We start from the raw sequence: 27,322 nt of genomic DNA on the forward strand, positions 1-27,322 counted from the left end.
TTATGGGCACCATACTTGTCACCTGAAGCCACTGGGATCCAAGGTGGGCGGGGCACCGTAAAATCTTATCAACAAAGCAGAAACAGATCGCCTCTGTGGCTATCACTGGAAACCCACATTTGCAACTTTCCCTTTTCCTGAATACCTGTAAATAGTGACTCCACAGAAAGGCCATCGAGCCAAGTTTTCAAGGTCCTCTGTGTGGCAGCAATGGGCCACCCCAGTGCTCTGCCCAGTCCCACTCTGAGTGAGTGCTAACATCATACAGGACAACACCCTTCTGTGACTAGGCTTTTCTTTAAGATTTTGAGCTCATGAATTGTTTTAATGAGCATGACGCTAGAGGGGAGGGATTACTTTCGTATTTTATAATGGCTCCTCCTGAAAGAAACTAGTTTTACGTGAAGACGGGAGAACCTGGAAGGTCTAGAAAAATAATGGTACTGTAGGACTAGCCCCGTTGCGCCTCCTTCATCGGTGGCCTCATGTCTTCTGCAAACTCTATTTGTCATCTCCTGCCATTTTTGCAGTCTGGACACATGGAAATGCCAGCCACCATCCCCGCCCCCCACCCCAAGAACGACAACGCAGCTGGTGAGAGACCAGGACCAGGCTCCGAAGCAAGCTTTTCTACCTAAGGAGGCCTCTTTTCATACCATGGCCGGTGAACACGCAGAGGAGGAACTCACTTAACAAATTAACGATCTACAAAAGAGAACACATAGTAGGTGCTCAGTACAAATGTTTCCTCAACAACTTGATAAAAGAGGAAAACTATAAGCAAAGTCTCCATCACGTTGTTTCGAAGAAGGGTCTGAGTATCCACTTAATGTATCTTCCCTAGCATAATCTCAGGGAGGCAGGAGGAGTGAGTTTCAAGTCAATTAATAGAAAAGGAACTGTGGAAATCTTGGATGGCATAAAAAAATGAAATATACTAAATTGGAAGTAAACAAGGTGACCTTCGTGACAGGTTCGTCCCATCTGCTCGGACATTCTCAGACCTTCTGATGTAACACGTAGCTAAAGAATGATGCTGAGTCACTAAACAGTAAGAACAGTAAAACCCAGCCAAATTAAAAAATAAGAAAAATCCATCGTAACGGGGTACCTACTCATTATCATTTTCTATACTGAAACAGTTATTATATACCAGCGATGAGTCTAAGTAAATAGAATTATACTTTTAATACAGCAGTAGTCTCTTAAGATGTGCTGGTTAAAAAGAGATGTATAACCCCACAAAAACCTCCCTCAAAGTTCCTTCAACATACCACCTCCATCCCACAGCACAGACTGATCAAATTCCTTCACTGGGCTTGTCATTTACATATGGTTCCATCACCAAGGTGTCCCCATACTGAAATTTATTCCATTCGATGTCTGCTGACCAGTAAGAGTAGAGCATCTGAAGGGGACAGTGTAAGTCATCTTTAGCCTATGGAGTAGGCACTCAAGTGTTTATTACATGGACGGATGGATGGATGGATGGATGGAAGAATGTACCAGATGAACAAGTGTTAAAAGCTTGAGCTATAAAATGAGGGAGGTGAACTGAGTGTTCTGATAAGGGCCCTCCCTATTCTAACATTCTGTCCAGGTATTCCAGGCAGATATTGATTGTGTCAACAAATGGTAGGATTAGAGGGTTTTTATGGTAACGTAATGAAAAAACATGGGCTGCCCCCACAGAAGCCCTTCCATGCCCCAGTATGTATCTCAATACAGATGGCTAAGGTCTATAGTCTCCTCTCTTTCTGAAATCAAAAAGAGAACACAGCCCAACACTTTAAAGGAAAAACACGGAATCCTATTACCACTGTACCAAAAGGCCTCGGTGACCATCTGGTCCAACGGCTGACGTGATCAATGTCATCCAGAAAGGTTAAGTGATCTGATCAAGGCTGCATGGCCAAGGCCAGGCTGAGGCTAGACCCAGGACTCCAGCTCCCTGGGCTGTGCTCTTTCAACCACTCCAGGCTGCCCTTTGAACTCTCCCATGGTAATTAAGTCAAAAGTTCAAGATTTATGTGAGCTGCGGACGCTAATGACTGCCAACTGTATTTTTATTGATGCAAAAATAAAAAAACAGAGCCTGTTTCAGCTCCTAGATTAAGTCTCACAAACTCCCTAAAGCCCCACTAAGGCCTCTGTCTTAAGTCTATAATTAGGGCCTTTAAAAATATCACTAATCAGGACATTTGAATGCTTTGACCCTGACTGGGTGGGGGTGGGAAGAGGTCTCTGAGCTCAACCATACAGTAGACTGAGGTTCGTGTTTTCAGTTTTGCATAAACTAAGAGAAAACAAATCCAACAAAATATGGAGATGTGAGTGAATGTGTGATTATGGGGGCGGTGGGTTTTATTTGAGAATCTCATTAAAAACAACACCTTGCCGATCGGTTGAAGCATCGATAAGAAACCCATTAAAGCAAACAGACAAATGACCCACCTTTGAAATGCCTGAGTCCACTGGGCGACCAGCTGCCCCGTGGGAGCTCCTAGGATCTGCCTTCAAAAGAAAACTCTCCAGTTGTTGGTTATGCTGGTTGCCCACATGGGAGGCCAAGAAAGAGATAATTCAATCCAACCTTCCAGATAGAACGCCACCCCTGGCTTTTGCGAAAAAAAACACCCAAACCAATTTAGGATGAGGTTTCCATTACAAAGAAATGTCCCCCCAAAAAAAAAAAAAAAAAAAGTTCAGGAAGACTGTGTGCTTTGGGGTTTTTTTTTTGTTTTTTTTGTGTTTTTTTTTTTTATTATTGTTACTATAACTTTCAATTCCTGGAAACTGCGTAACCCAACTAAGAAACCAACACATTTACGAACTTAGCTATAACCCCTACCAAGTAAAAGGCCCAATTAGACCAAAGGTGACTATAAACTGTTATTATCAGCAGGTTAAGCAACGAAAGGAGCGTGGAATCCCAGGCCAAGTCCCTTCATTTTCCCTAGCCAGTTCCAAAGACAATTGCCAACTGCCTTTCTCCCTGACACAGGAGTACGGGCACCTGCAGGTCTCAACAGGAATGAAAACCAAAATGGAAAATTGCCTTGTCTCTCTCCTCCTCACTCAAGAGAAAGAACCACTCCTGGAGCACAGATCTTGATAAAGCTGCCTTGCTATCAATTCCTTCTAGTTCAGCAGTCAACCTGAACTTTGTCAATCATGGTTTCCCAAGAAACTCTTCAGAAACATGAATCGCTGAAACACAAGCTTGAGGTAATAAAAATCACCTGGGAAAAAAGGGACACCTGGGAAAAAAAGGTCTACTCATCTGCTGCCAGATAACCCGTAAAGGTACCTCGTACCGAGGGGAGGCAAGGGCTAATTAAGTTATGCTTTCCAATGCTAAAGTATAAACTCTGAAGCCTTCAAAACCTTCAACCTGGATGCATTTCAAAAATTAGCATTTGAAATTGCAACTTTCTGTCCGGAGAAAGTCTGTTTCACTAAAGGGCATATGCAAGAAGCATTATTTCCTGGCAGCTAGGCTTGTAATGACGTCACAGAATTGTTCCGCGCAGGGAAATAGTCAAGCGCGGGTAAGGTGTGAGGTCATCAGTTAGTCAGCTGCTAAAATATGACCCGAGAATGCCCTTGACATCTGTGATGGAAGGGCTTGACTTAAATAAAGGCAAAAGCAAAGTCAGGTCAATCAAATCAGCCCATTGCAGGGATTTTCAAAACATGTGCAACAGGATGTTAGTAAAGTGCTGTATTTTAAAAAGGGTCTTACGGTCAATGCGTTTGGAAAACCCTGGGAAAAGCCGAAATTAAACAGATGTTTTACTATAGAACGTTGGAGAGAACGTATTCTGCTGGTGCACCGGGTAAGTCTCTAAGAAAGGGTCAGAGAGTAAGAGGTATTTTTCAAACTCATTTCAAAATACAACTCATTCTTGGCACACAGCCCTTGGACTAGGGTTCCACGGGATATACTTTGAGAAGCACCAGCTTCTTCTCTTAAGGTACAGACCAGACCTGAACATTACTCTGTTTGTAAAGCGCCAGTAAGAGATGGAGAGGAGGACTGTAATTCCAAAAAACATTCGCTCAGCATCGAGGCCATTCCTTGCCTCCAACAGTGGTCTACCAGGAAAGGCGGGTCTGAGATGCATCGTGATGCTGAGATGCGAGGGAATAGAACACGTGAAGCGATAAGGAAACCCCCTATGGGGGAGCCCACCTTTGAGCTGGGTCGTGTACCTATGGTGTAAGCGTTAAGGTCAACCCGAATACGGCAAAACAGCCCTCTAAAAATCAGACCAGACCTACTTTCATGGCCCATAGCCAACGATCCTGCCTTAATTTTGGACTTATTTTTGCCCCTGTATTGGACTGCCATGCTTTCTGTAGCCTGTACATACTTTCGGAACTCTACCAGGCAGATAAAAGCTTGCCTTCTCACAGCTAACCACCAAAACTAAAAAAAAAAAAAAAAAACAACTTAGAAAAGTCCAGAAATGTCACTGCCAGCACAGGGTCACCGGAGCATCATCTGTGAACGTCACCGAAGAGGAGCTTTCAGACACACCCCAGTGACGCCTCCAGACAATCAGAAGGCACCGAAGGAATCAATCTGGACCCACGGGTGTTTTCCAGGTGCCTGAAAACGCATGGAATTCGGCGCTTCTATAATTTTTCCTATTAATCAGGTCAGGCATTTGACACTGGAGGTGGCAAAAAATTGTTTTAATGGCAACATCCCCTTCCCCGCCTTGCCAATTACCCCGGCCATGGCATTCCTCTGTCCACACAGGCCACAGCTGCTTAATCTCCACTGCCCCAGGCTGCACCTGTGAATCAGACCGGCCTAATCACACTAACAGATGGCAGAGGCCAAGTAGCCAGCTAAGAGCTGCTATCGCTTTAAATCGTGTCTAATGTTTCACAGGCACCAAACAGAGGCAGCTCCCGACAGCAGTGTCTCCCTGGTACAGCTAACACCAGCCCTTAATCACCGCAGAGCACCCACTGCAGGGCAGACGTGGTGTCATTCGAGAGCTAATTACAAAGAACGCTGGCCACAGGGTGAAGGCATGGCATTCGTTAAGTGCGCTCCGCTCCCTGGCCCGTCTGCGCAGGCACCGGGCGGTTGGGACCAGTGTTCGGGGGACGAAACCCTGGAGGTCCATGGCAGGTAATCCCTCGCAATCACCAGAAAGTTCACTCAGTTCACTCAGTCTACTTGTTACGTAACCCATACCTTGCTGTTACATTTTACGGCTTCCCAAGTATTCCTGGGAACAGGCTCTCAGACGTGGTTCTGTTCACCAGGACGAGGCAGGTTCCAGGCCGGCCAGCACAACCCGGGTGCTGCCAGATTTGGACATCCCACACGTGGGCCCCACCTGAGAGCCGTCCACAACAGTGCCGGCATCCTCCCTGCACCCCCGCCCCCCCATCGTCACCCTGGGGACTGGCAGGGGGGTGCCGTGATTCAACACACCACAGGCCTGCAAGCGAATGGCGGCTTTGCCTTTTGCTCACCGAATCGTGAGTTTCCAATCAAGAAAACAGGAATAATAGCTTCCTCCAGCTTATGGGGTCGTTGGGGGCACTGCCCGAGCCAGCAACCTGCACCGAACCTGCCCAAAGCCACACCTCCAAAGCAGGGTCATCCACTGCCTTCCCGGCCAGAGCCAAAGAACTAACAAGGAATGATGTCTTCTGATGTCCCAGTGATGCATTATTAAAAAAATAACCATAATAACTTCCCAAGAAGGTTGGTACAAATCACAGCAGAAGACAGTTTCACTCACCCACAGTTTTATAAACAAGAGCGCACACGGCTCAAGGCAGATCTCAAGGTATGAATCCCTAAGTCGGTGCTTTTCATTCTTCAGCGCACATGAGAATCATCCCCGGAGTTTCCAGTCCGGGGTCTGGGGTGGGGCTTTGGCCTTTTCATTTCTAGTAAGTTCTTAGACGATGCTGATGCTCGTGGTCCAGAACCCAAGCCTTCTCTTGCCAAAACAATGAAAACTATAAATGTTTCCCTTTTTGCCTAAGCTGCTAGGAGACTGGAACAAATGCAATTCCCCATTTGACACATTATCCCAGGTCCCTAACAGTATCCATTTTCTCTTCTTGTCTTCAAAAGCCCTGCCTATTTTCATAACTAACTTATTATTTAAGCCTTGTAAGAATTTATTAAACTAAGGTCCTTTTGAAAACATGCAGAATAGAACACCTAAGCAAAGAACGCCAGCAACTAATGTACAAGCACTTGGGGAACATTCAAGCCATGTTACTGGAAATATAACTAATGCTACATTTTATCTTTTGTATTGAACGTCGCGACCCACACTTTTCTGAGCGCCCTACAAACGCAAACTTGTCTGATCCTCGTAACAACCCCACGAGATGTTATTATTCCCATTTTACAGTTGAAGAAGCCGAGGCAGAGAAGTTAAATTACTTGCCCAGGGTCACCTCCACTTAGAGGTGTCAGAGTAAGAGAGGCCAAGTTCTTCTTGACCCAGGTTCTCCCACGTGTCACTGCTACGTGTTAACAGCCTTTGAAAAGCAAACGGCACTTGCTGGTTCCCTGCTCTGTCACTGTCTACAAAGCAAGGCCCCCTTCCCTTATTTCCTCTCAGCATGCAGCAATGTCTGAAAAGGTCACGGTTTCTCGAGGCGCCTGGGGGGCTCAGTGGGTTAAGCGTCCGATTTCGGCTTAGGTCGTGATCTCGCGGTCCGTGAGTTCGAGCCCCGCCTCGGGCTCTGTGCCGACAGCTCGGAGCCTGGAGCCTGCTTCGGATCCTGTGTCTCCCCCTCTCTCTGCCCCTCCTCCACTCACGCTCTGTCTCTCTATCTCTCAAAAATAAATAAATGTTAAAAAAAAAAAAAAGGCCCCAGTTTCTCAACCTCAGCCCTACTGACATTTTAGACCAGATCCTTCTTTGTTAAGGGCTGTCCTGTACTTTGCAGGATGTTTCCTAGCAGTACCCCTCGCTTCTGCCCACTGGATGTCACTGGCATTCTTCCTCCCCCTACTGAGACCACCAAGTGTTGCCCAATGTCCCCCAGGGGAGTCAGAAGCAGGAGAATCCCTCCCCCCCCCCCCGGCTGAGAACCACTGAGTTAAGCCAAGCACCATCAGAGGTTACAAAGAAGACCAGGGTGGTATGTGTTTTCTACTCGTATCACGCCTCCGATCAGTGAGAAACCGAAGAGGAAACGAAATTCGAGGACAGAAAACTGGGAACTGCTTTCGAGAAAGAGTGGCTTGTGACACAATAAGAAAGGACAAACGGTAGAGAAGGGTATACAGGAACACTGGTTTATTCTCAGATTAGAAAGCCAGGAGAGGAGACACAGCAGAGAAAAGTCAAGGGCCGCAGGGCACAGCGTTCTGAAGAGTGGACAAGACGGCAGGTTAGAGTCCGGACTTCCCACCAGGCTCTGCTCTCTCGGGGACCTTCCGAGACGGCCGTTACTTACTCTTGTTATTGTTCTCACTGACAAAATCCTCGGAGCCTTCCGTGTCGTCCTCATCATCTCCGGATGAGATGGCATCTGTATTCAAAAGAATATATCCATGGTTGTGTTTTTGCAAAGCAAAAGGCTGTAATCACGTACAACTTAGTCCTTCTGGACAGGGAAGGCCACAACCCAGGAGCCCCCGCAAAAAGTCTGAGATCTTGTTTAGTGAAGATGGTTTTAAGGGCTTCAGTTTTCTCTCCATGAGGACAGTTGGTCTGTATTAGGATTCCCAGTGCTTTCTGCTTTCACGTTTTTTAAACATACTGTCAAGTTGGATATATTAAAACTGGATTTTAAGCTTCCAACAGTATTCAAGGCCCTGGCAAATTGACCGATTGCGTTATTATCCAAAGATTCTTTCCAACACCACCTTTCAGTTGTCAGGATCCCCTTCAAGAAGGGAATTAGTCCCCGGCAGAATTTACTAACTTCTGAAAGCAAATCTTTAGACTTGGCCAGAAAGGGGGCCTCCATCTAGTTCCCCCTCGCTGCATGGGAGAAAAATCAAGGAGAGAAACTCGAGTTTTAATAAAAGGAACCCGAAATCTTCCATATCAAACTGCAACCCTGTATTCTAACGGCCAAAGATACAAACAGTGTGTGGGGGGGGGGGGGGGGCGGTGAGATGTGTTTTCTACTTCTATAAAAGCATGCTGTCTTAAAAGAAAAATGCTACCTTGCACATGAGAATCCTGTCATTTTTAACGACCAGCCCCTCTGGCAGAGCCGGTCCCCGTGGAAGAACTTCAAAAACAGATCAATAACAAATTAGGGAGCTCTGTGCGTGGCATCCAATTAGCAGATCCCACTAGGAGTTCCCTTGTCCAGTACGATTTCACCCAGAAAACGGCTACAGAGAAGAGAGAGCGGAGGGCTCGCAGGCCGACTCACCTGTGACATTGACCATGAAGTAGACAGCCTCGCTGTCTACCGGCCTAGCCGCCGTGCAAGCATAGAGGCCGGAGTCTCTAGGCGTGGCACCTTTTACCTGCAAGTACTCCCCAATAAGCACTGTCCTATTGTTGGGCCCCAAGTGTACCCCATCCTTAGTCCAACTGATCATGGTGGCATCTCTCAACGGACAGTGCAATTCTAGCGACTCCCCGGGCGCGGCCACGTAAACTTCAGGTTGGGAGATTTGGTATTTGGTTGGCGGCTCTGCAGAAAGGTGGGAGAGAGAAGATGGAGACAGATGGGAAGGAGGAAAAGGAGAGAACGTCCAACAAAGGTCAGTGGCGGCCCGTTTATTCCTAGGAGAGGCGGTTCTTGGTCTGCAAAGGGCCCCAGCAGGCGTCGGCTTCCGCCCGCACCCAGGAAGCCGTGCACAGAGCAGACGGAGTGTCTGAGACATCGACCAGAGGAAGTGCCCGATAGAAGCGGCCCCACTTTGTCTCCACAAGCTGCAAGGCCGTAAACACACACCCAAAACCCAGCGTGGAAGGATAATGTGAGAAAACTTTGCAGTCTGTTACCAATCCAAAGCCTGCTTACAAGGGTCACACGTGGGGAATTCTATTCTTGTGGCATTTTTGACTTGTAAGGACGTGTGTTTTACAATTTTTTTATTCAATGCGACTGCATGGCTGTGTCTACACCTTTACACACACACATACACACACGCAAGTACACACACACACACACACACACACACCCCATTTGCGCTAGACTTTGCCTGTTGTCACAATGCCGAGCTTCTTAGAATGAAATGCCCAAACTCAAGGGACGCTAATGGGTCCTTGTACAAAACTCTCAGGCTCAGATCACTTTGCTGGCCTGGAGACTTAATACTGTGCTGGGTAAGCTGGAACACGCTGTTTTTCTTAACACCAAAAAGAACAAAATGCCCCAGAAAACCAAGAGGAGGTCTCTGTATCGTACCTAGACAGATCTGGAAATGAGGCAGCTGAGCACCTGACCCTCTGACATGTTCACAGCTGGGTCCCTCCCTGCCCACCAGCACCCACCGCACACCCTGCGCTCCAGCCTCCTCGGGGCCTTGGCCTTTAACTCCTTGAGAGGTACTCCTCCCTCCCTCGCCTCCCCGTTAACCCAACTCATCCTTCAAGGCCCAAATCATCCAGCTGGATATGAGCTTGCCATCGGTCCCCCGGGCCTGGGGGTGGAGCGGATCTCCCCTCCTCGTTCACCTGTCCGCTGAGCCAGCTTCTGGGGAAGCAGCACGTAGCTCATGGACGTGTCCTGTAGCCCAGGGGGACAGCAAAGATGTAGATGGAGGGTTCAGGTCTCCTTGGGTGTCCCTCTTGCCCCAAGCAACACACACATGGCAGGGGCCCGTGCTGAACATGACTGCGGTCCCCAAATCCTCAGGGCAAGAGGGGACTCGGGCAACCTGTACAAGCACAGCGAGAGGGAGCCACAGGCCTACAAGGGGAGCACCGTGAGCCGCTGGCCGGGACCCACGAGGACCCATGAATGGGCTTTCATCCATCACAATGGGAACTGCGAATGGTACCCAGAGTCCCAGGCCCAGGAAACATCAAGCTTCCCAGCGCTGGGATAGCTCCAAATCTGGGCAGCATCACAAGGCAACTGTTTTGTCCTTCTGAGTGCAGTCTGGACAAATCTCCCACATGACAATGGAATAAAGTCACTCCGTGCCTTAGTCCCACTGCTGAAGGAACAGTGAGGGCCGTGTGCATCTGGTTCTAGAAATCCTCACCACCACCACCACCAGCCAACATGGGAGGGCCAGGGCTCCCCAAAGGGGCACCTTCAAAGGCATACATGCCAAGAAGAGCCCAGACGTTGAACGGGACATAGAGAACCACCACCACAACAGCAACAACAACAACAACAAGATAGAAGAAGAAAGTAAGAGTCTGATTTAACATGGACACACACACCCTGAAACGAGGGCAGAAAACCCCAATTCACAGGCTACGCTTCCCGAGTAAGTTTTGTCTTTCTCATTCTACATCTACGAGACCCCTCCTACGGGCCACGCTTTGTTCTAGATGCTCAGGGAGCAACAGGGAACAGTAAAATCCCTGCCTCGCTGGTGGAACTTTAATTACAGTGGAGATGACCGACAATAAACAAAAAGCCTACAAAAAATGTATAAAGTACGGGAGGCGGTCTTGTCAGGAAGCCAAATACAGCAAGACAGCGGTACAAACAAGACAGAGGGGGAGGGCTCTCTCTAGAGCAGGAGCTGGCAAACCACGGCCCCCGGGCCAAACCCAGCCATTGCCCGTTTTTGTAAACACCATTTTCCTGGCACGCAGCCACGTTTGCTCCTTAAGTGTTGTCTGGGGCTGCTGTTGTGTCACAATGGCAGGGCTGAGCGGCTGGAACGGACACCCTACGTCCTCTGCAAAGCCTCGCCCTTTACGAAAAGTTTGCCAACCCCCGTTGTACGGGATGTTCAGAGAAGGCTGCTCTGAGGGGTTGAAGGGCAAAGTGATGTCTGAAAGATGTCGCCGGGACCTCAGCTGGAAGGTTCCTCAGGCCACACGCCTCCTGAGCTTGCTGAGGTCCAAATGCAGCCTGAATTGAGGGACTCCTAGAAATATCCTGAACTCTGAAGCCCGAGCAGGACAGAGAAAAGGAAGAAAAATGTGGGAAAGAGGGGAAGGAAGAGAAAAAAGGAATTCAGCGCGACCCCGGATCGCGGACCTTGCCCCATTTCCAGCGGCTTGGAGTCCCATCGGAAGTGATGGTGCCCCATAGGACACCTGGCCGAGTCCCTTTCACAGCTGGTTAAAGCAAGGATCAGATGGCATTTGGGTCCCATATAACCAACCAGTAATTACCGAAACAGCACCCACAATGTTAAGAGTGAATGTATCGTGGATTAGCCTGGGTCACAAAATAATATTTATCGGGACCACACGGCATCGTCAGCAAGGTACCGAGAATACTACAGAATCTGCTTTCCTCTGAGCCAGGACCGGACATCAAGAGAGGTCTACGCAGGAGTGGCTGGACCCCGAACTGCGGATCTTCACCCTCTCAGGGAGACGCGTAGCCAGCCTGCCTCTGCCCCAGCCCCTCCCATCAGGAGAGCCATGTCCCTATTTCATGCAGGCAGGAGAATGTATGGAGACTGCTTTAAAAAAAAAAAAAAAAAAAAAAAGATAAGCAAGATACTTGCAATTAGGACGCAAAAACCTCTCTCTCCCGACAAAGGTAGAGTTACGATTTCCCTGTTCTTAAAGGAACGCATTTTCGCTGAGAATATCTGGTAAACCACTGGGTCTCGCGGAAGCCAGGGGTGCCCGGACCAACGTCACAAAGACACCACCACCTGCTGGTTGGTGGTAAAAGAGGAACGTGGCCCACTGAGGCCTCAAGGGCAGGGACCACGTCTTGCGTGGGGCCGGACACACAGGAGCTGACGATAAATGTGCCGTCGTGCGCAAGAAAAGGATGGTCCCCTGAGCCCCGCTCCACTCCGTTCCTGCTTTACCTCTCCACCCCAGTCCCTCCCCCACTAAGGAGCAAGAATGCCGAAATGACACGGCATTGCTTGTGAGGATCCGATGAGCCAACCAACAGGAACCTCGGCGTCCAATCTATAACCTGCCGGGCCCGTGACCGTCACTACCGCTGTCCTTCGAGGCTGAGGACGCTCACCACGCCTCTGGCACCACTATCTTCAGAGGATACTCAGAGAGCGTCTGGATCAGTATCTCCACAGATGCAGGTCAATGTCACGGACAGGCTCCCATCTCACCGGGCCCATAAGAGGACTTCTGCTCAACGTGGTCCTTCTCTCCGGTAAAACCAGGTCAAAACTGTCACCCGTTTTCCAGTTAGAGGATAAGCTTCAAGGACAGTAAAAGAACTCTCCAGAATACATCACTAATGGTGTTCATCCATTACAATTAGGCCACCTGACTTCAAGCCTGAACGAACCCGCACCTAACGGATCGGTTCACAAAAGGCTCACCGGGTCACTGGGGGTTTGTGGCAACTTCAGCAAAGCCCAGCAATGCGGTGTTCACACTCAGACTGTAGGCGTGGCTCGGGGAGAAGGGCGAATGGGTGAACGAAAAGGAGAGGGGGTGCCTCGGTGGCCCAGGGACTTAAGCACCTGACTCTTGATTTCGGCTCCAGTCATGATCACGCAGTTGGAGAGTTCGAGCCCCGTGTCGAGCTCTACACTGACAGCATGGAGCCTGACTGGGATATTCTCTCTCTCTCTCTCTCTCTCTCTCTCTCTCTCTGTCTCTGTCTCTTTATCTCTGTCTCTCTGTCTCTGCCCCTCCCTCGCTCCCACGCTCATGCGCTCTCTCCCTCTTTCTCAAAAATAAATAAACAGGGGCACCTGGGTGGCTCAGTGAGTTGAGCATCCGACTTCAGTTCAGGTCGTGGGTTCGCGGTTCATGGGTTCAAGCCCCACGTCCAGCTCGCTGCTGTCAGCCTGTCAGCACAGAGCCCTCTCTCTGCCCCTCCCCTGCTTGCACCCTCCAAGTAAACAAGCCTACGTTAAAATTTTTTTGAAAACAAGGAGAGGACTGAGGAAGCGTTTGGGGAAAAACGGTGCCAAGAGAAGGAAGACAGTTGGGGGCGGGGGGAAGGGATGCCACACGGTCCACTGCCACACCGCCCAGGTGCACCCCCGCCCAGCCTGTGGGTTCCTGCATCAAACATACCTGGGCACAAGGTGCCAAGGACATGGGCGCTTTGCCTGGAACCCAAACAGCTGGCTCAGCGGAGGCCACCCTGTCCCCGCCCGTCCCCAGGAGGCCACTCCCGGCTTGGGTTTCTCTTCTGTGTCTGAATGCTACAGGTGACAGGTGACTGTCTTGCCCGCGCCCTGCAAACATGTTCCGTGAGTGCCGCGCACACACCTGCACAGGTATCTCCCTCACACCGTTCGGTGGGGAGCCAAGAAGATCTGCTAAGTCCTCTGACACCAGCGATGACGCACCGGCGATGCTCCCCGACACGGATCTGCTTCCACTGACAGGGCCCGGTGCCTCCACCCCCTCCCTACCCCCACCCCTGCTCCAGCAGGCTGCGCGGCCTGCTCTGTAAAGCAGGACCGTTGACACAGGGCAAAGTATTCCCCAGGAGATTTAAACAATACCTTTTATAGTCATATTAATGTTTCCTGGATTTGTTTTGTTTTTTTTTTTTTGTTTTTTTTTTTCTGGTGCTACAGCTTACTTTTAACCTTTCTTACGCAGAGCGGGGGAGAAATCCACAGGGAGCGCCCAGTCCAACCTTGTCCCTCGTCTGATCCTGCCAAAACACCACGGGGGAAGGTTCCAGAAGCCACTCTGCTCCACAACAGATATTCTTTCGGAGACACTTCCACAGACAGACACAAAATTCCGTCCATCTTTCATAACAGTAATTCAAAGTGGGAAAACACACACACACACACACACACACACACACACACACCAGCGTCCGACATTGTCACAGAGACCTAAAACGGCCAAGGGGAGAAGCGGGCGAGGTGACCCCGGTCACCGAGAGTGATCACACAGCTTTTTCTCTTAATATCCAAGTGACTACGTGGATATTAAAAGAATGAGACAACGGGCACTCCTGTAGCCCGTCCCCGGCATGCAGCCTGTGCGGTCCCCGCCATGGGCAGCAGAGGGGCCTCATCTGGGAAGAGAAGGACACTGAGGTGGGGGGACAGCCCTCAGCAAGTGAGGGCGGGGATCATGACCTCTCAGAGTGACATCATGCCAACGTCACTGGCTGCAAGCCGCAGGTGTTCACCTCCGGGTAAACAAGCACAGGGAAGCAAACCCTGGCCTGTATGCGCCCAGAGCCGGGGAGGGGACAGCCTGTCAAAGTCCAGAAGGGCCGTGACTTATGCGACTTCAACGCACATGTCCCTGGGTCCCTCCCCCATGTCACCAGCAGGGCCGTCTCGGGACAGCTGAAGCAGGGAGGGAGTTTGGAACAGTAAGCTATTTCAGGTAACGCTTTATGTTGCCAGACCAGCCATAGCAGCACTCCAGACTGTCACTTTTTATAATGTTTGCCTATAAACTTTCCCGTGTGGTTTTTGAAATGGCGCCCAAATGCAAACAGGGAACAGATGGGAAGCCCGCGGCTCGCCCCGTCCGATCGCCTGCTGGAGGGTGGACGGCAGGTTGACACGGTCCGGGGCCAACAAAGCGGCGAAGGCCAGCGGGACGATGACGTCGCACCTCACAAGGTAAAGCCTTTTCTGGGGTTTCCTCGGGACGGCGCCTTTCCAAATGTCAAGATGCTTGCAGCTAAGAGGCAGGAACCCCGGCTTCGAGGATGCAGTGTGGCGGGGCCCCTGCGACACGGCCCCCGAAGATGCTCCCGGTCAGAAAGTCAGGGGCATCTGAGCCCCAAACGCATTCCTCCAGAAAGGATCAGAAAGGGAGAAAGAGAGAGAGAACTCGGGAAACAGACCGTCCCCCCACCCGGGGCCTGGAGCTGGAGCAGAGGCCGGGCGGGTGGCAGGACGCGGGCTGCGGGGACACAAACGTGTGCCTCTTGTCGCAGCTCGGCGCTCCCACGGGAACCGTCACGCCAGCACTGGGAGCAGAGCAGTCCACCAGCCTCGGGCTTCCTGGTGCTGCCCTCCCTCCACCACCCTGTACCAGAGGAACAGATATCACTGCTGTGGGCCTGCCAAGGTCCTGAGACAGCAGCGCACAAAATAAAGCTGCAAATGTCACCGCAATGTCACAGTGCGCGACACACACGGCGGTAAGTGGCGGCTGAGCCTGTCTGTTCCGGTTAGCCTCGACTCACCCTCCCGCTCTTTAAGATGGCCTGAAGCGGCCACGCCACGGTCCCAGTACGAAGTTTTAACTGGCCGATACCCAATTTTCTGTCCATGGGAATTGGAATACCAACCCCCCTCATACACACCGCTGTCCTGAAGCATTTTTACAAGCTGGACTTGAGGGAGGCTGGGCAGTCGAGACGTTGGGCATTGCAGCACAGCTTTTCAGTAACCCGGAGGGGCCGAAGGCCCAGATCATTCTGCCCGGCACCAAATCTCACCAACAGAAAGACACAAAGGTACCGGGGTCCCCACAAGGAAGTCAGAAATGACCGCCCCCGCCCCGTGGGCCCTACCCACGGAGGGGGGCGGGGGGGGGTCCCGCAGACGCACAGACAGTGAAGACAGGGGCGGCAGAGAGCGGGCTGTTCCGTCTCAGACATCCTGAGAGCTTCCCCTTTGCAAGAAGGGACTTGCACAGACAAAAATCCTGTCATGAAACGGAGGCCTTATAAGGCATAGGTACTACTTGTACTTTAAGAGGCAGGAGGGAGAGACAAACACTCTGCGCAATATAAAGATGAAAGTTCTCTGCCTCGAGAAATACGGCCAACATAAAAACGGGGGACACAAAGAAGTCGGAGCGATGAGCCACAGATACGTAAACAGGCCGAGAGGCCGCAGTTCCCTTCCCGGCCAATTGTTGGGGTGTCTTACACACACACGTCAGCACTTAAAACCTCCCCGTCGGTTCCACGGGGGCTGTAACAACCACTAATAGCTACCTCTGCCACAGTAGCCTGCCTGTTCCAGAAATTCTGGACTGGCTCACATTCCTCATGATCAGATGGGATAATGGCATATGTTTCCAATATGGTAACCATTAAAAATTATATATTTAGGCACACCCCTCATATAATTTAGGTCTATCTTTGAGATGCGTGGGGAACAGCTTTCCAAGTCTGAAAAGAAGTGATGCAGCTGCCCATGAGAAAATACTAACGTAGAAATCGTGACATGCCTAAGAATGCCCTCAGGGAAGCAGGAGTCACCGCGATCACCCAAGATTTGGACCCCAAGTGGCAATATCCACTCCCTATTCTGCCAGCAACCCCTCTCTCCCTTTGATCCTGATGTTTCAGGCTGTCAGTGAATCATGTTCTCCGAAAGGGAGGGGGGGGGGTGCATAAAAAGGAAGGTTTTCTCCCTGGTCCCAACACCTGCACCAAACTCTTATGTTCACGACAGCACAATTTCCACTGGACCACCGGGATGCAGGTACGGGATCAGTGCCATCTGCATAAAGTCCCTGGACATCAGCAGTTCTGCTTGAGCAAAAACTTCCACACCGGGCCCTCTGTTCAAAAGCATTTCCCGCACATGCCATCAGATTATCTAGTGTCCACGAAGCAGGAACCGGCGCTGCAGGTTACATCAAAGCAGCCCGCACGCACCCCCCTGTCGCACGTACAACAAGGAGTCCATGTGCTCGATGCCTGGTCATCCAGGCCGTGGGCCTCCTGCCTTCTGGAAACACAGGAGGAGGCTGGCATCTCTGAAGATCTTCAGGGCTTCCTTGCACACGCTGCTCTAAGGAAAACCACGTCATCAAGCTGGCCCTGCCGACGGACCCAGACTCCTGGGAAAACTCTCCCAGAGGGAAGGTTTCGTACTCCCTGTATCAGGAAGGGAACTGGGAGGTGGGGAGGGCCTCCCAAGGAGGTCATGGAATGAAGGAATGAATGCGATTTGCCGGACCTGTATCACCATCGTTGAGATCAGGAGTGACCCTGCTGAGGTGTCGCCTGTAAAACGAACGCGTCATCTCCGGTTCTGAACGCCTCATCTGCCCCCAAAATGTTTCCGTCTGAGACCTGACAACGGCAGAGCCCTCTTCCTCCTATAAAGTGGTAAAAAGCCACCTTGCTCATCAGAGGCTGCTTCAATTCCCACAGCTGGTCCCTGAGCTCTTCCTGGTACCCTAGCATTAAAGCTCTGGTCCCATCTCTGTCCCCTCCCTGGGCGCTCTTCAGAAAAAGGCAAGAACAGGGGCGCCTGGGTGGCTCAGACGGTTACGCGTCCACCTCTCTTGGTTTCAGCTCAGGTCATGATCTCAGGGTTGGTGAGTTCGAGCCTGGCCATCGGGCTCCTCGTTGTAGGCGCAGAGCCTGCTTGGGATTCTCACGCTCTCTGCCCCTCCCCCGCTCTCGTTCTCTCCCTCCCTCTCTCTCTCTCTCTCAAAATAAACAAACGTTAAAAATAAAGAAAAGAAAAGGCAAGAACAGGCTGAGAACCGACCTAAGTTCCAACTCTGCCACTGACAAATTGTGTGATCGCTTCCTGTGTCTCCGCCTGCAAACCAGGACTGATGATAACGAGCGCGCGCACAGAAAGCACCTAGCTCCGGGCAGCTGCCACTCGGCAGGACCTCGAATGTACCAGCGGGAAGACCTTCTAGCTGAAATCATTACTCCTCAGCTGCAGCAGACTACGCGTGAGAGACAGAAAAGCCACCTAACCAGGTGTTCTCAACACGGAAGCCTGGGGATGTAAGAAAACAAAGGGGAACCTTCTGTTCTGTTTCTAGAGCCCCTAACACATAGCTTAGTGTTAATCATCCCTTGTGTCGTTCTGTCTTCTGCTTGTGCACGTGTGTGTGTTCCTAAGAACAGAGCGGTGTGGCGGAGGTCTTGCCTCTCTGGGACCTCCTCCTTCCGCACTCCCCCGTATCTGCGAATATGCTCAGAAGCCCGCCCCTGGCTCTTGTGGTCCCTTCCCTATACTCTGCTTGGCCCACCTCTGCAGCCTTCCCCGCCCCCTCCACATCAATGCCGCTCAAGTCCCTGCTGGAAGGTTCATCCTTCCACCTGCCTGAGGGAGCACATCACCTGACCTTGTCTTCCGAGGTGCCGCCCAAAACAAGCAAGTGCCCTTCCCCCTCTTCCCCTCCAGCAGCCCCTGGCTGACATCAACTCAGCTCCAACTCGGCCCTGAAGCCCCCCGCTTCTCCCTCCTGCCTCCCATCCCACCAGGCCCCACATCTGCTATTCCTGTTAGTTCTCTCTGAAACAGCTCTGAAAAGAGAACAAGGGCAAGACCTCACCCCTGCAGGTCCCCACCTTCTCTCCAAAAGACCTCTGCCTTGCCCCCCCAGTCCACCCCATGTATCCACCACGGACCCCCAGAGCAACCTGGGAAACAAAACTGACCTTTAATTGAATGAATGAATGAATGAATGAACGAATGAAATGAAATGAAATAAATAAATAAAAGACAGAGACCACTCCACACTCTGACAGGGTAAAACCCAAAGAATATTCCTCACATTAAGGCCACGGTTGCGCGAGGCCCCACGTCCCCCCTCCATCTTCTTCTCCCTCATGGCCTAGACTTGTCTGTTCTCGCGGGCACTGTTTCCTCTGCCCGTTACCCTGCCCCACTACTCTGCCCGGCAAGCTCCTATTCAGCCTTCAGAGCCCAGCTCAAATATCATCTCCTCTGCAAAAATCCCTGCTTCCCGTCAACACAGCCCACGCTGTTCTCATCTCCAAGACACTACAGCCTTTGTTTATTCACCTCGAACCTACAGAGCCAAATACAGCCGCCTCCCCCACCGACCCGGCCTGCCCTCTCCGAATGACCTTCTTGGGTGGGGGGGATCAGCAGTGCTTCTCAGACTTTCTTCTGCATAAAGACCACCTAGACAGCCTATTAAAACACAGCTCCAACGTTTCTGGGTCAGTAGTTGTGGAGTAGGGTCTGAGATTCTGAGCTTCCCACCAGCTCCCAGATAATGCTAATGCTGCTGGTCCAAAGACCACACTGTGAGAAGTTCAGCACCAGTGTCCAAGGACGAGAGAGTCGGAGACCTGGTTGTGCAGGGATGAACCCACATCAACTTGGACAGCCCCTTCCCATCACCTGAGTCTGAGCCCCAGTTTACAGAACAGGGAAACACCTCCGGGCTAGCCTGCTGCTGGTCAAGGTCATCACAAGGACAAACCAAGAGGCTGCCTGGGAAGGTCTTTGTAACCCCTAAGGTGGGTGGTGGGGACACATCTGAGAAAAAGCACCCCTCACCCCAGTTCCGGCCAGGGCGGGCCTGGGCGCCTGTGTGTGGGTTATAGCTTGACCCCTAAGTGATCAGCAGATTCTTTCCCCCCACCTCATGGTAAGGCTGATTTGCCTTACTCTGACTTTAAAACAAGGTTTTCTTTCAAATGCATAAATCTGTCAGGTCGTATCTATGTAAGTTACCTAAGTGTAGATTTCTGGCAAATGGAACTAAACACCCAAGGATCTTGGGAGAGAGTTGTTATCAATGCCAATGACACCTGTTTGATGACTTTAGTGAGGGAAGAGGCCTTGGCTTATTAAAATAGCATCTACTGTTCACCTATCCAACAAATCGGGGATACCAGATATTTACATGCGGACCACAAAAACCCCTGCAGAGTTCCCCGGACCAGATGCCTTATCACAACCCCAGAGCATGCCGGGAGGAGCCTTGAACACCAACCCCCCCCCCGGCAAGGCGCCCACCTGTGCCCTGCATGGCACCCAAGCATCAGGAGCCTGTAACAGCACGGGGCTGATGGGCCTGCTTTCCAGAGAGGATGCCCTAAGCCAGCACTGTGACTACATTCCAGAAGCAAGTTTTCAGGGACGGTCACCATTCCGCACTTAGGGTTACTCCTGGCTCCTAGAACCTGCTTCCGGGACCTGCTCACCCCCCTGACACGGACATAAACAGTCCACAGTGCATACTAAGTGGGTACATATGGCCTGCAAGTCCCCCAAAGGTCAGATCGTGTCGAAATCCTAGGTGACATTTTCCCCCAGCCCTTCCCTCAATACGTACTTTCAGAATAAGTGAATATTTTTAAAGCGCCCCAGGGACCAAAGAAAAGGATAAGGGGGTGGGGTAAGAGTTACTCCAGGAAGGCAAGGGCACGCCTCTTGGCCTCCTGATCTTCAACTCCGGGCCTTTTGCAGTACCTTTGAGCAAGTTTACTTAAAGGGCTGGACCTTTCTCCTCTCAGCAGGACCCCAGTTCCAACACTTGTTCAGAGCCTGCAGCTGTGTCCCCAGACCGGTTTCCCCCCCACCCCCCCAGCAGCATCCCGGCCATTTACAAATGAAGGGCTAGCAGCTGGAAACTGGGAAACAGATGGCCCTCCTCCTTTGAATGGCTTGATCTGGCAACTCAGGCCTCAGCAAGTTCGGGCCAGCCTGGTGCAGAAATCTTGTTGAGGCTGAAGGCACAGATTCATAGCCTGAGGGGTCTTTAGCAAGCAGCTGGGTCGGAATGACCTCTTGGAGGGGTTTCCCCTAAAGTCAGCAGGGGCAGGGAGCCTCTGCGGCGGGTGGGGCACGTCCCCAGCTGGCTTTGCCCCTTGCCCGCTTTTCTCCAGTGACTTACAAAAAAAAAGGAAAATTCCCCCGTGGGGAATCCTGTGCCCCAGGACTGAAAGCACGTTCGTTCATTCAGGAAATTCCAAATCTAGAAGGGTGCACCAGGGTTAGCCTTTCTCCTAGGCCCTAAGCCGTGTATCTGCAAAGAGGTCAAACCTTCTGGAAAGCAAACTTTGAAGAGTTTCCACTTCTCCATGCAGAGCCCAGCCCCTTTCAAAACCCATCAGAGCAAGTTCACCTAGGGAGGGGCTATGCTGGGCCCCCAAGCATCTTGGCACACCTGCCCCTTTTAAGCAAGACTGTGCCCCACCCTGCTCCGGGGAAAGGAGGGAGCCTTATGTAAATACCCAGGTCCTTGGCTGAGGCCCCGCTATGGGAGTTCACTACCCAGGCTCCCCTGCCTTCCACCACCTCCGGCCTCCATGTTAACCTGGTAAGAAACTGCAGCGGCAGAAAAGAGACTTGTCAAGGAGGTGGCTGAGAGCTACCCTTGACCACCTGTTCACAGGCCCTACCTGCAAAGACGGGCACCTCTCGGCAACAAGTGGAACCTGACGGGGGACAGCGGAGGAGCCAGGCCCTGGATGGTTCCCAAACTGGGCAGGGAAAGAGCTGGCAGGCACATGTGGCTGGGACTGACTGGGGCCAATGCAGGGGGGTCTGCTGAAGAATCAAGGTGGGTGCTCACCTCCCTGAGAAGCTCAGCCTCGGGAAGTCACATAGTTCGAGTACCCAGAAAAATCCTCACCGTGGCCCACAGGTCCCCCACCTGACCTGGCCTACTACTCTAGTCTCCTTCAAGCGGCACCCCAGCTTCCTCAGGGTTCCTGCAACCCTTTGAGACCCACCGTGCTTCTTCTTCAGAGCACCTGCACCCAGGATTGGAACTAGGGCCTCGTTTTGGCAGTTATTTGACAAAGATCTATGGCCCCCCCGCCCCCCATTCATAGGACTTGAGACTGTTTTTGGCTTGCCATTCTATCCCCACAGAGCTCAACACATGGTAGGGTTTCAAAAAATGTATCTGGGGGGCACCTGGGTGGCTCAGCCGGTTAAGCATCTGACTTCCACTCAGGTCATGATCTCACGGTTCGTGAGTTCGGGCCCCGCATCAGGCTCTGTGCTGACAGCTCAGAGCCTGGAGCCTGCTTCGGATTCTGTGTCTCCCTCGTTCTCTGTCTCTCTCTCTCTCTCTCAATCTCTCTCTCTCTCAAAAATAAACATTTAAAAAATTACGCCACAGTCTGTAAAGGGTTGATGACCTGTGTCTGCCAAGCTCTGGCAGTTGTCCCTCCACCAGGGCTGCAAGGCTAAGAGAGGAAGCTGCAGGTTTCCAACCGCCAAGCATTCAACACCTTCTCTCCAACGCTGAGCCCCCCTTCTGAACACCTGCGACCCCGGACGGACGTTCCGCATTCACCGTGCAAGTTCAGTGCAAGGTCCAGCGGACTAAACCAGGCCCAATTCACCTCCAGGTCTAGCAAGCTCCCCTCAGAAGCCACCTTTTTTTAACCACCCAAAATGAACTTTTGTTTGCTTTAAAAATGGCTCTACTGCTCAGCCTCTTCCTCCCCTTGGGACGCCCCTCCTGGCCAAGAGGAGGCGTGGGGGATTGCTGCTTCAGCCTTTCCATTCTTAGATGTTCTCTTTGTTCCCCACTTTTGCCCCAGCGTCGTCAAGGGCCAGGGCGGCCCTGCCATTTGTCGTTTCCATGACCGTAGGTGGTAGGAGCCCCAAGAACAACCGTCTGCGCAGGTGGGCCTTGACCCAACTAAGAATCGGACATGCTGGAGAGAAGTGTGACGTACTATTAAAGTGACAAGCAAAAAGGCAAACATTTAGCAGTGCCAGGGCAACCGGCCAGAAGCATCTGGGACAAGGAGAAACGGGATGGTCTGCTCCCACTCCGCTGAGTTGGCTTCTGAGCAAATGGGCAAATACCAGACCAGTCAGCCCTACCTGCCTGAGCTCCTGCTGGATGACTGAGCCGGGGGTCACTAACTGGGCCTCAAGGCGTCTCCCTCCAGTCTCCCGGCAGGAAAAGGGTTGGCTTCTTACTAGTCAGCTGCATATCACCAGAGGCCATTCTCGGAGAATCACAAAGTGGTAATTATTGCACTGGTTTTATTGCCCAGGACTTTTCTTCAAACAGCTTTAGGAAAATAGGTGTGGGTATGTGGGGAAGAGACAGAATCACCCAGCAGCGTCCTTACATGTTTAACAGTCAAATGACATATTTCGGAAAGAATGACGAGGCCGCCCTACCATATGCCACAGAGGACCCTCCTGCTCGGGGAAAGGAAAGGAATCAATCGATAAACCTTCCTTATGCCAAGAAATTCACCCCAAGGCCGGGGCCCACGCCCGCTGTGGAGTCTTGGAGGAAACATTTCATCTCCGAGGGTCTCAGTCAAGAGTCTCGTCCATAAAATGGGAACATGAATGACCCGGGGGTCAGCTGGATGATTAAGATTAGAGATGGGGGCAGAGGAACTGCAGGAAGGTGGTCAAAAAGTACAAACTTTTTTTTGTTGTGACATAAACAAGGACTAGGCCGGGGCACCCGGGGGGTTCAGTCAGTTAAGCATCTGACTCTTGAATTCAGCTCAGGTCACAGTCTCGTGGTGGTGAAATCAAGCCCCGCATCGGGCTCCGCGATGAACACCTGCATGGGACTCCCTCTCTTCCCCTCTCTCTCTGCCCCTCCCCTGCTCACGCTCTCTGTGTCTCAAAATAAATAAATAAATAAACTTAAAAAAAAAAAAAAAACAATAGTTCTAGGGATGTAATGCACAACACAATGACTATCATCACCATGGCCGTGTGGCGTATGTGAAAGTTTTCCAGGGAATAGATCCTGAGAGTTCTCACCACAAGGAAAAATCTTCTTTTTTCTTTTTCTTTTTTCATCTGTAGGAGATCTTAAACTACTTACGATAATCATGAAATGATTTACGTAAGTCCAATCATCCTGCCGTACACCTTATACTTACGCCGTGCTGTGAGTCTATCATATCTCAATAAAACGGGGAGAAAAGATTAGAGAGGCTAGATGTCAAGGAACCTAGCACTGCGTCTGACACACAGCAGGCACTCAATAAATGGTCATGAGAGCTACCGTTATCATCACCCTCCTCACCCTCTCAAGGAATGGGCTAAAAAAAATGACCCCATGCATGCATCCACACTGACCACTCCCCCCTCACACCCCTGCTTGTCCAATCAAACGACCCCACAGGGGTGTAACATGCAAATGATTGCTCAGCTCCTCCCCCTCAGTAGTGTAGGTCCCCTGACAATTTCCTTCCCTTCCATAAAGTCCGGAAGCCCAGCTACCTGCCCAGGTAGGAACACCCAGCAGGCTGCCCAGGGGAGTCGCTGCAGTTAAACTTGGCAGGAACGATAGTAACTTGCTCCGGCGCTCCCCTCAGTGGCCTGGACAAAAGCAGAGCACGCTACACCCCACCCCCACCTCCCACCCCCCAATCCTGTCTCCATCCTTCTTCACAGGGCCTAACGGCAATCCTTTGGAAGCCTCAAACAGAAAACTCGTTCCTTGCCAAAATATATTGCTCTCCATGAAGAGCGTGTCCTACAATTATTACAAAGCGGCAAACACGTTTTTTTTCTACGGGGAAAATAGGTCAACCCTGAACCATTTGGACTGCAAGCAGCAAGACGATCACATTGCTGAAGTCCAAACTTACAAAGGCCCAAGACGATATGGAGAGATGGATAAACGGCCTACAGCACGCTTTCTATTTTGATTAATGCAAACGCTTCCCATCAGAAGATCTAGTAAATATGCCTGAAATATTGGCTTTTTCTTTTTCTTTTTTAAAAAGGAGGCTTCACGCCCACACAGAGCCCAATGCAGGGCTTGAACTCACACCCCTGAGACCAAGAGCGGGGCTGAGATCAAGAGTCGGATACTTAACCAACTGAGTCGCCACCCAGGTGCCCCTGAAATCTTGGTTTTAAATCCTGTATCAGGTTTTTACATTGACAAGAAAGTGAGGATGGGGATGGAGAGAGAGAGTTCTACACCCATTTGCCTCATATTCACATCCCCGCCCCTCACATAGATCTCATTGGCCAGTTTCAGATAAAGAAAGGCAGGCTCAAAGTGATCATCTACCTTATACGAAGTCACAGCAGCAGTAGATAGGGGAGTGATTCAAGTCTGTCTTGCCTAAGCCCAAGGCCAAGTTCCTTCTGTGCTTTTGTCCCCAGACAGCACATCGCATGCCACTCAAACTTATTTTATTCAGGGCGCCTGGGTGGCTCAGTGGGCTAAGCGTCGAACTCTGGCTCAGGTCATGATCTTCCAGTTTGTGGGTTTGAGCCCCACATCAGGCTCTCTGCTCTCAGCCCAGAGCCTGCTTCAAAGCCTGTCTCCCATTCTCTCTCTGCCCCTTGCCCACTCATGCTTTCGCTCTCAAAAATAAATAAACATTAAAAAAAGTATTTTATTCATCTTTATGGATTCAGATGAAGAATTTAAGTTAATTTTATAGGGGATATTTGGTCTTTTCAAGATGTGTTTTAAGTTTGAAACATTTATAATGTTTAGGATACAGATTCAATTGGGTACCCCCCCCCTTTTATCAGCTAAGAATGCAACACATTTGGTGGAAACCCAGGAAGCGTGGTGGACAAGGAGGGAGACCCTTAAAGGCAGCCACATGCCTTCCTATAGAGCAATCTCACTGTCAACTAAGAATCTGAAGTTTGAGGGCTTCCAAAAAAGTTTAAACCCTAAATTTGTCACCACAAAGATCTTTATTTTCATTTTATAGTCCCTCCCACCCTGTTCCCCACCCAACACACAAAACTGGCCTTTATGATGTCGATATATTTTTAAAACATTACAACTGATCAGGTACGGAAAACCTTAACAGTAAACAGTCATTTGTAAAAAGAGACCACATAGAATGACAAAGAAGGAGTTCTACAGTTAGGAAAGGACCGTGACAATTTATGTAGAGTTGATCAGTGTCAGAGCCCAGAATGGAGTTCTTTCTCTTCCAGGAAAGGTGATATATAAATCATACAAATAAATATGTCCCATGTCCTCATTCCTGAACATATCAGAACTTTCCTTATAAGCTGGGTTTTGACCTCCTCATAAAACATGTTCACCATAACCTGAAATTCCATATACGTGCATTCCATCCATCCAGGACATGGAATTTACCATTCTCTAGTTGGACAAGGGGTTAAAGGAAAGAATATTCCACAGCTTAGCTCCCTGACTCAGTACAAGAAGAATCTGAAATTCTCAATATTCACATGAAGTGGCAAAAGTCCAGAACGGGGCGTAATTACTTACGTATTCCAAAGTGGAATAAATGACAACAGTTCACACCCAGAGTCCTACAACTCCATCATGGTGCAAGTTTCCCAAAACCAAAATTACTGAAAACCTAAAGCATGACTTAAACCTAAAGCCTTTACAGGACATACACTCTTCAAGGTCAACCACAGTCTGTCCTAATCATGAAATATCCTTCTGTATGAATACAGAAGCAGTAAAAACTTGAAATTCTATAAATGAAGCCCATAAGCACCGCATCTGCAGCTACCATTTTGGATTTTCTATCATGCCCTTTTAAAAAGGCATTTTTAAGAAAATGTTTATTATTTACTTTGAGGAGGGGAACACAAGCAGGAGAGGGGCAGAGAGAGGAGAGAGAGAGAATCCCAAGCAGGTTCCAGGCTCTCAACACAGAGACCGATGTGGGGCTTGATCCCACCCACTGTGAGATCTTGACCTGAGCCGAAATCAAGAATCAGAGGCTTAACCAACCGAGCCACCAGCCACCCCTCTATCATGCCCTTTTAAAAAGGGATAGTCATAGATCAGAGCAAGGAGGCGGCGGGGGGGGGGGGGGGGGGGGGCGGAGATTGCAAGTGTAATCTTTGTTAATTACAGAAGGCGACCTCTCCAAAACACACACAATCATTATAGTAACATGGCCAGCAGCTTGTTCAACCAGACTTATTTAAAGAGCCTGGCCTCAGGCTCCTTTCCCTACCTCCTCTTTACACACTCCCTAATTCGAGAAGGCCAGAGCTCAATCAGCTGGGTCACTGTAGGTCTACCTGGGTAAGCAGGAGGAAGTGGCCAGTTTGTGGAGACTCAAGGGCTGCCAGAAAGCCTTAAGGCTTTGTGTGAAGATAAACATTTTCCCCAAAATGGAACACGAGTTATGCATGGCTTTAAAATCTCAAGTCCAAGGCCCTTAGCTGGCTCAGTCTGTAGAGCAGGTGACTTTTGATCTCAGGGTCATGAGTTCAAGCCTCATGCTGGACGCAGAGCTTACTTTAGAAAAAATAATGTGGGGCGCCTGAGTGGCTCAGTCGGTTGGGCGTCTGACTTGGGCTCAGGTCATGAGCCCAGGGTTTGTGGGTTCAAGCCCCACATTGGGCTCTGTGCTGACAGCTCAGAGCCTGGAGCCTGCTTTGGATTCTGTGCCTCCCTCTCTCTGCCCCTCCCCCACTAGCGCTCTCTCTATGTCTCTCAAAAATGAATAAATGTTAAAAAAAATTTTGCGGGGGGCGCCTGGGTGGCTCAGTTGGTTGAGCATCCGACTTCGGCTCAGGTCATGATCTCACACTCCGTGAGTTCGAGCCCCGCGTCTGCCTCTGTGCTGAAGGCTCGGAGCCTGGAGCCTGCTTCAGATTCTGTGCCTCCCTCTCTCTGACCCTCCCCCG

At 50.6% G+C, this 27,322-nt stretch overlaps 1 protein-coding gene across 7 annotated transcripts in view; it reads right to left on the minus strand.

Annotated features, from left to right (window-relative positions):
* The window catches only part of FGFR2 (fibroblast growth factor receptor 2), a 108,489-nt gene that overhangs the window by 71,071 nt on the left and 10,096 nt on the right, over window positions 1–27,322 (minus strand). For 3 of the 7 annotated variants that reach the window (XM_049645854.1, XM_049645853.1, XM_049645855.1), the window contains exons 3-4: window positions 8,389–8,655; window positions 7,456–7,530 (exon numbers count right to left, since the gene is read on the minus strand). The exons of 2 other annotated variants lie outside the window; for them this stretch is intronic. In XM_049645854.1, coding sequence (XP_049501811.1) covers window positions 7,456–7,530; window positions 8,389–8,655 — 342 coding nt within the window. The remainder of the gene's footprint in view (window positions 1–7,455; window positions 7,531–8,388; window positions 8,656–27,322) is intronic. 2 more of the 7 variants (XM_049645857.1, XM_049645856.1) reach the window with 1 other exon arrangement.

This window comes from Panthera uncia, chromosome D2 (genome assembly GCF_023721935.1).
Source record: "Panthera uncia isolate 11264 chromosome D2, Puncia_PCG_1.0, whole genome shotgun sequence".
Taxonomy (NCBI): Eukaryota; Metazoa; Chordata; class Mammalia; order Carnivora; family Felidae; genus Panthera; species Panthera uncia.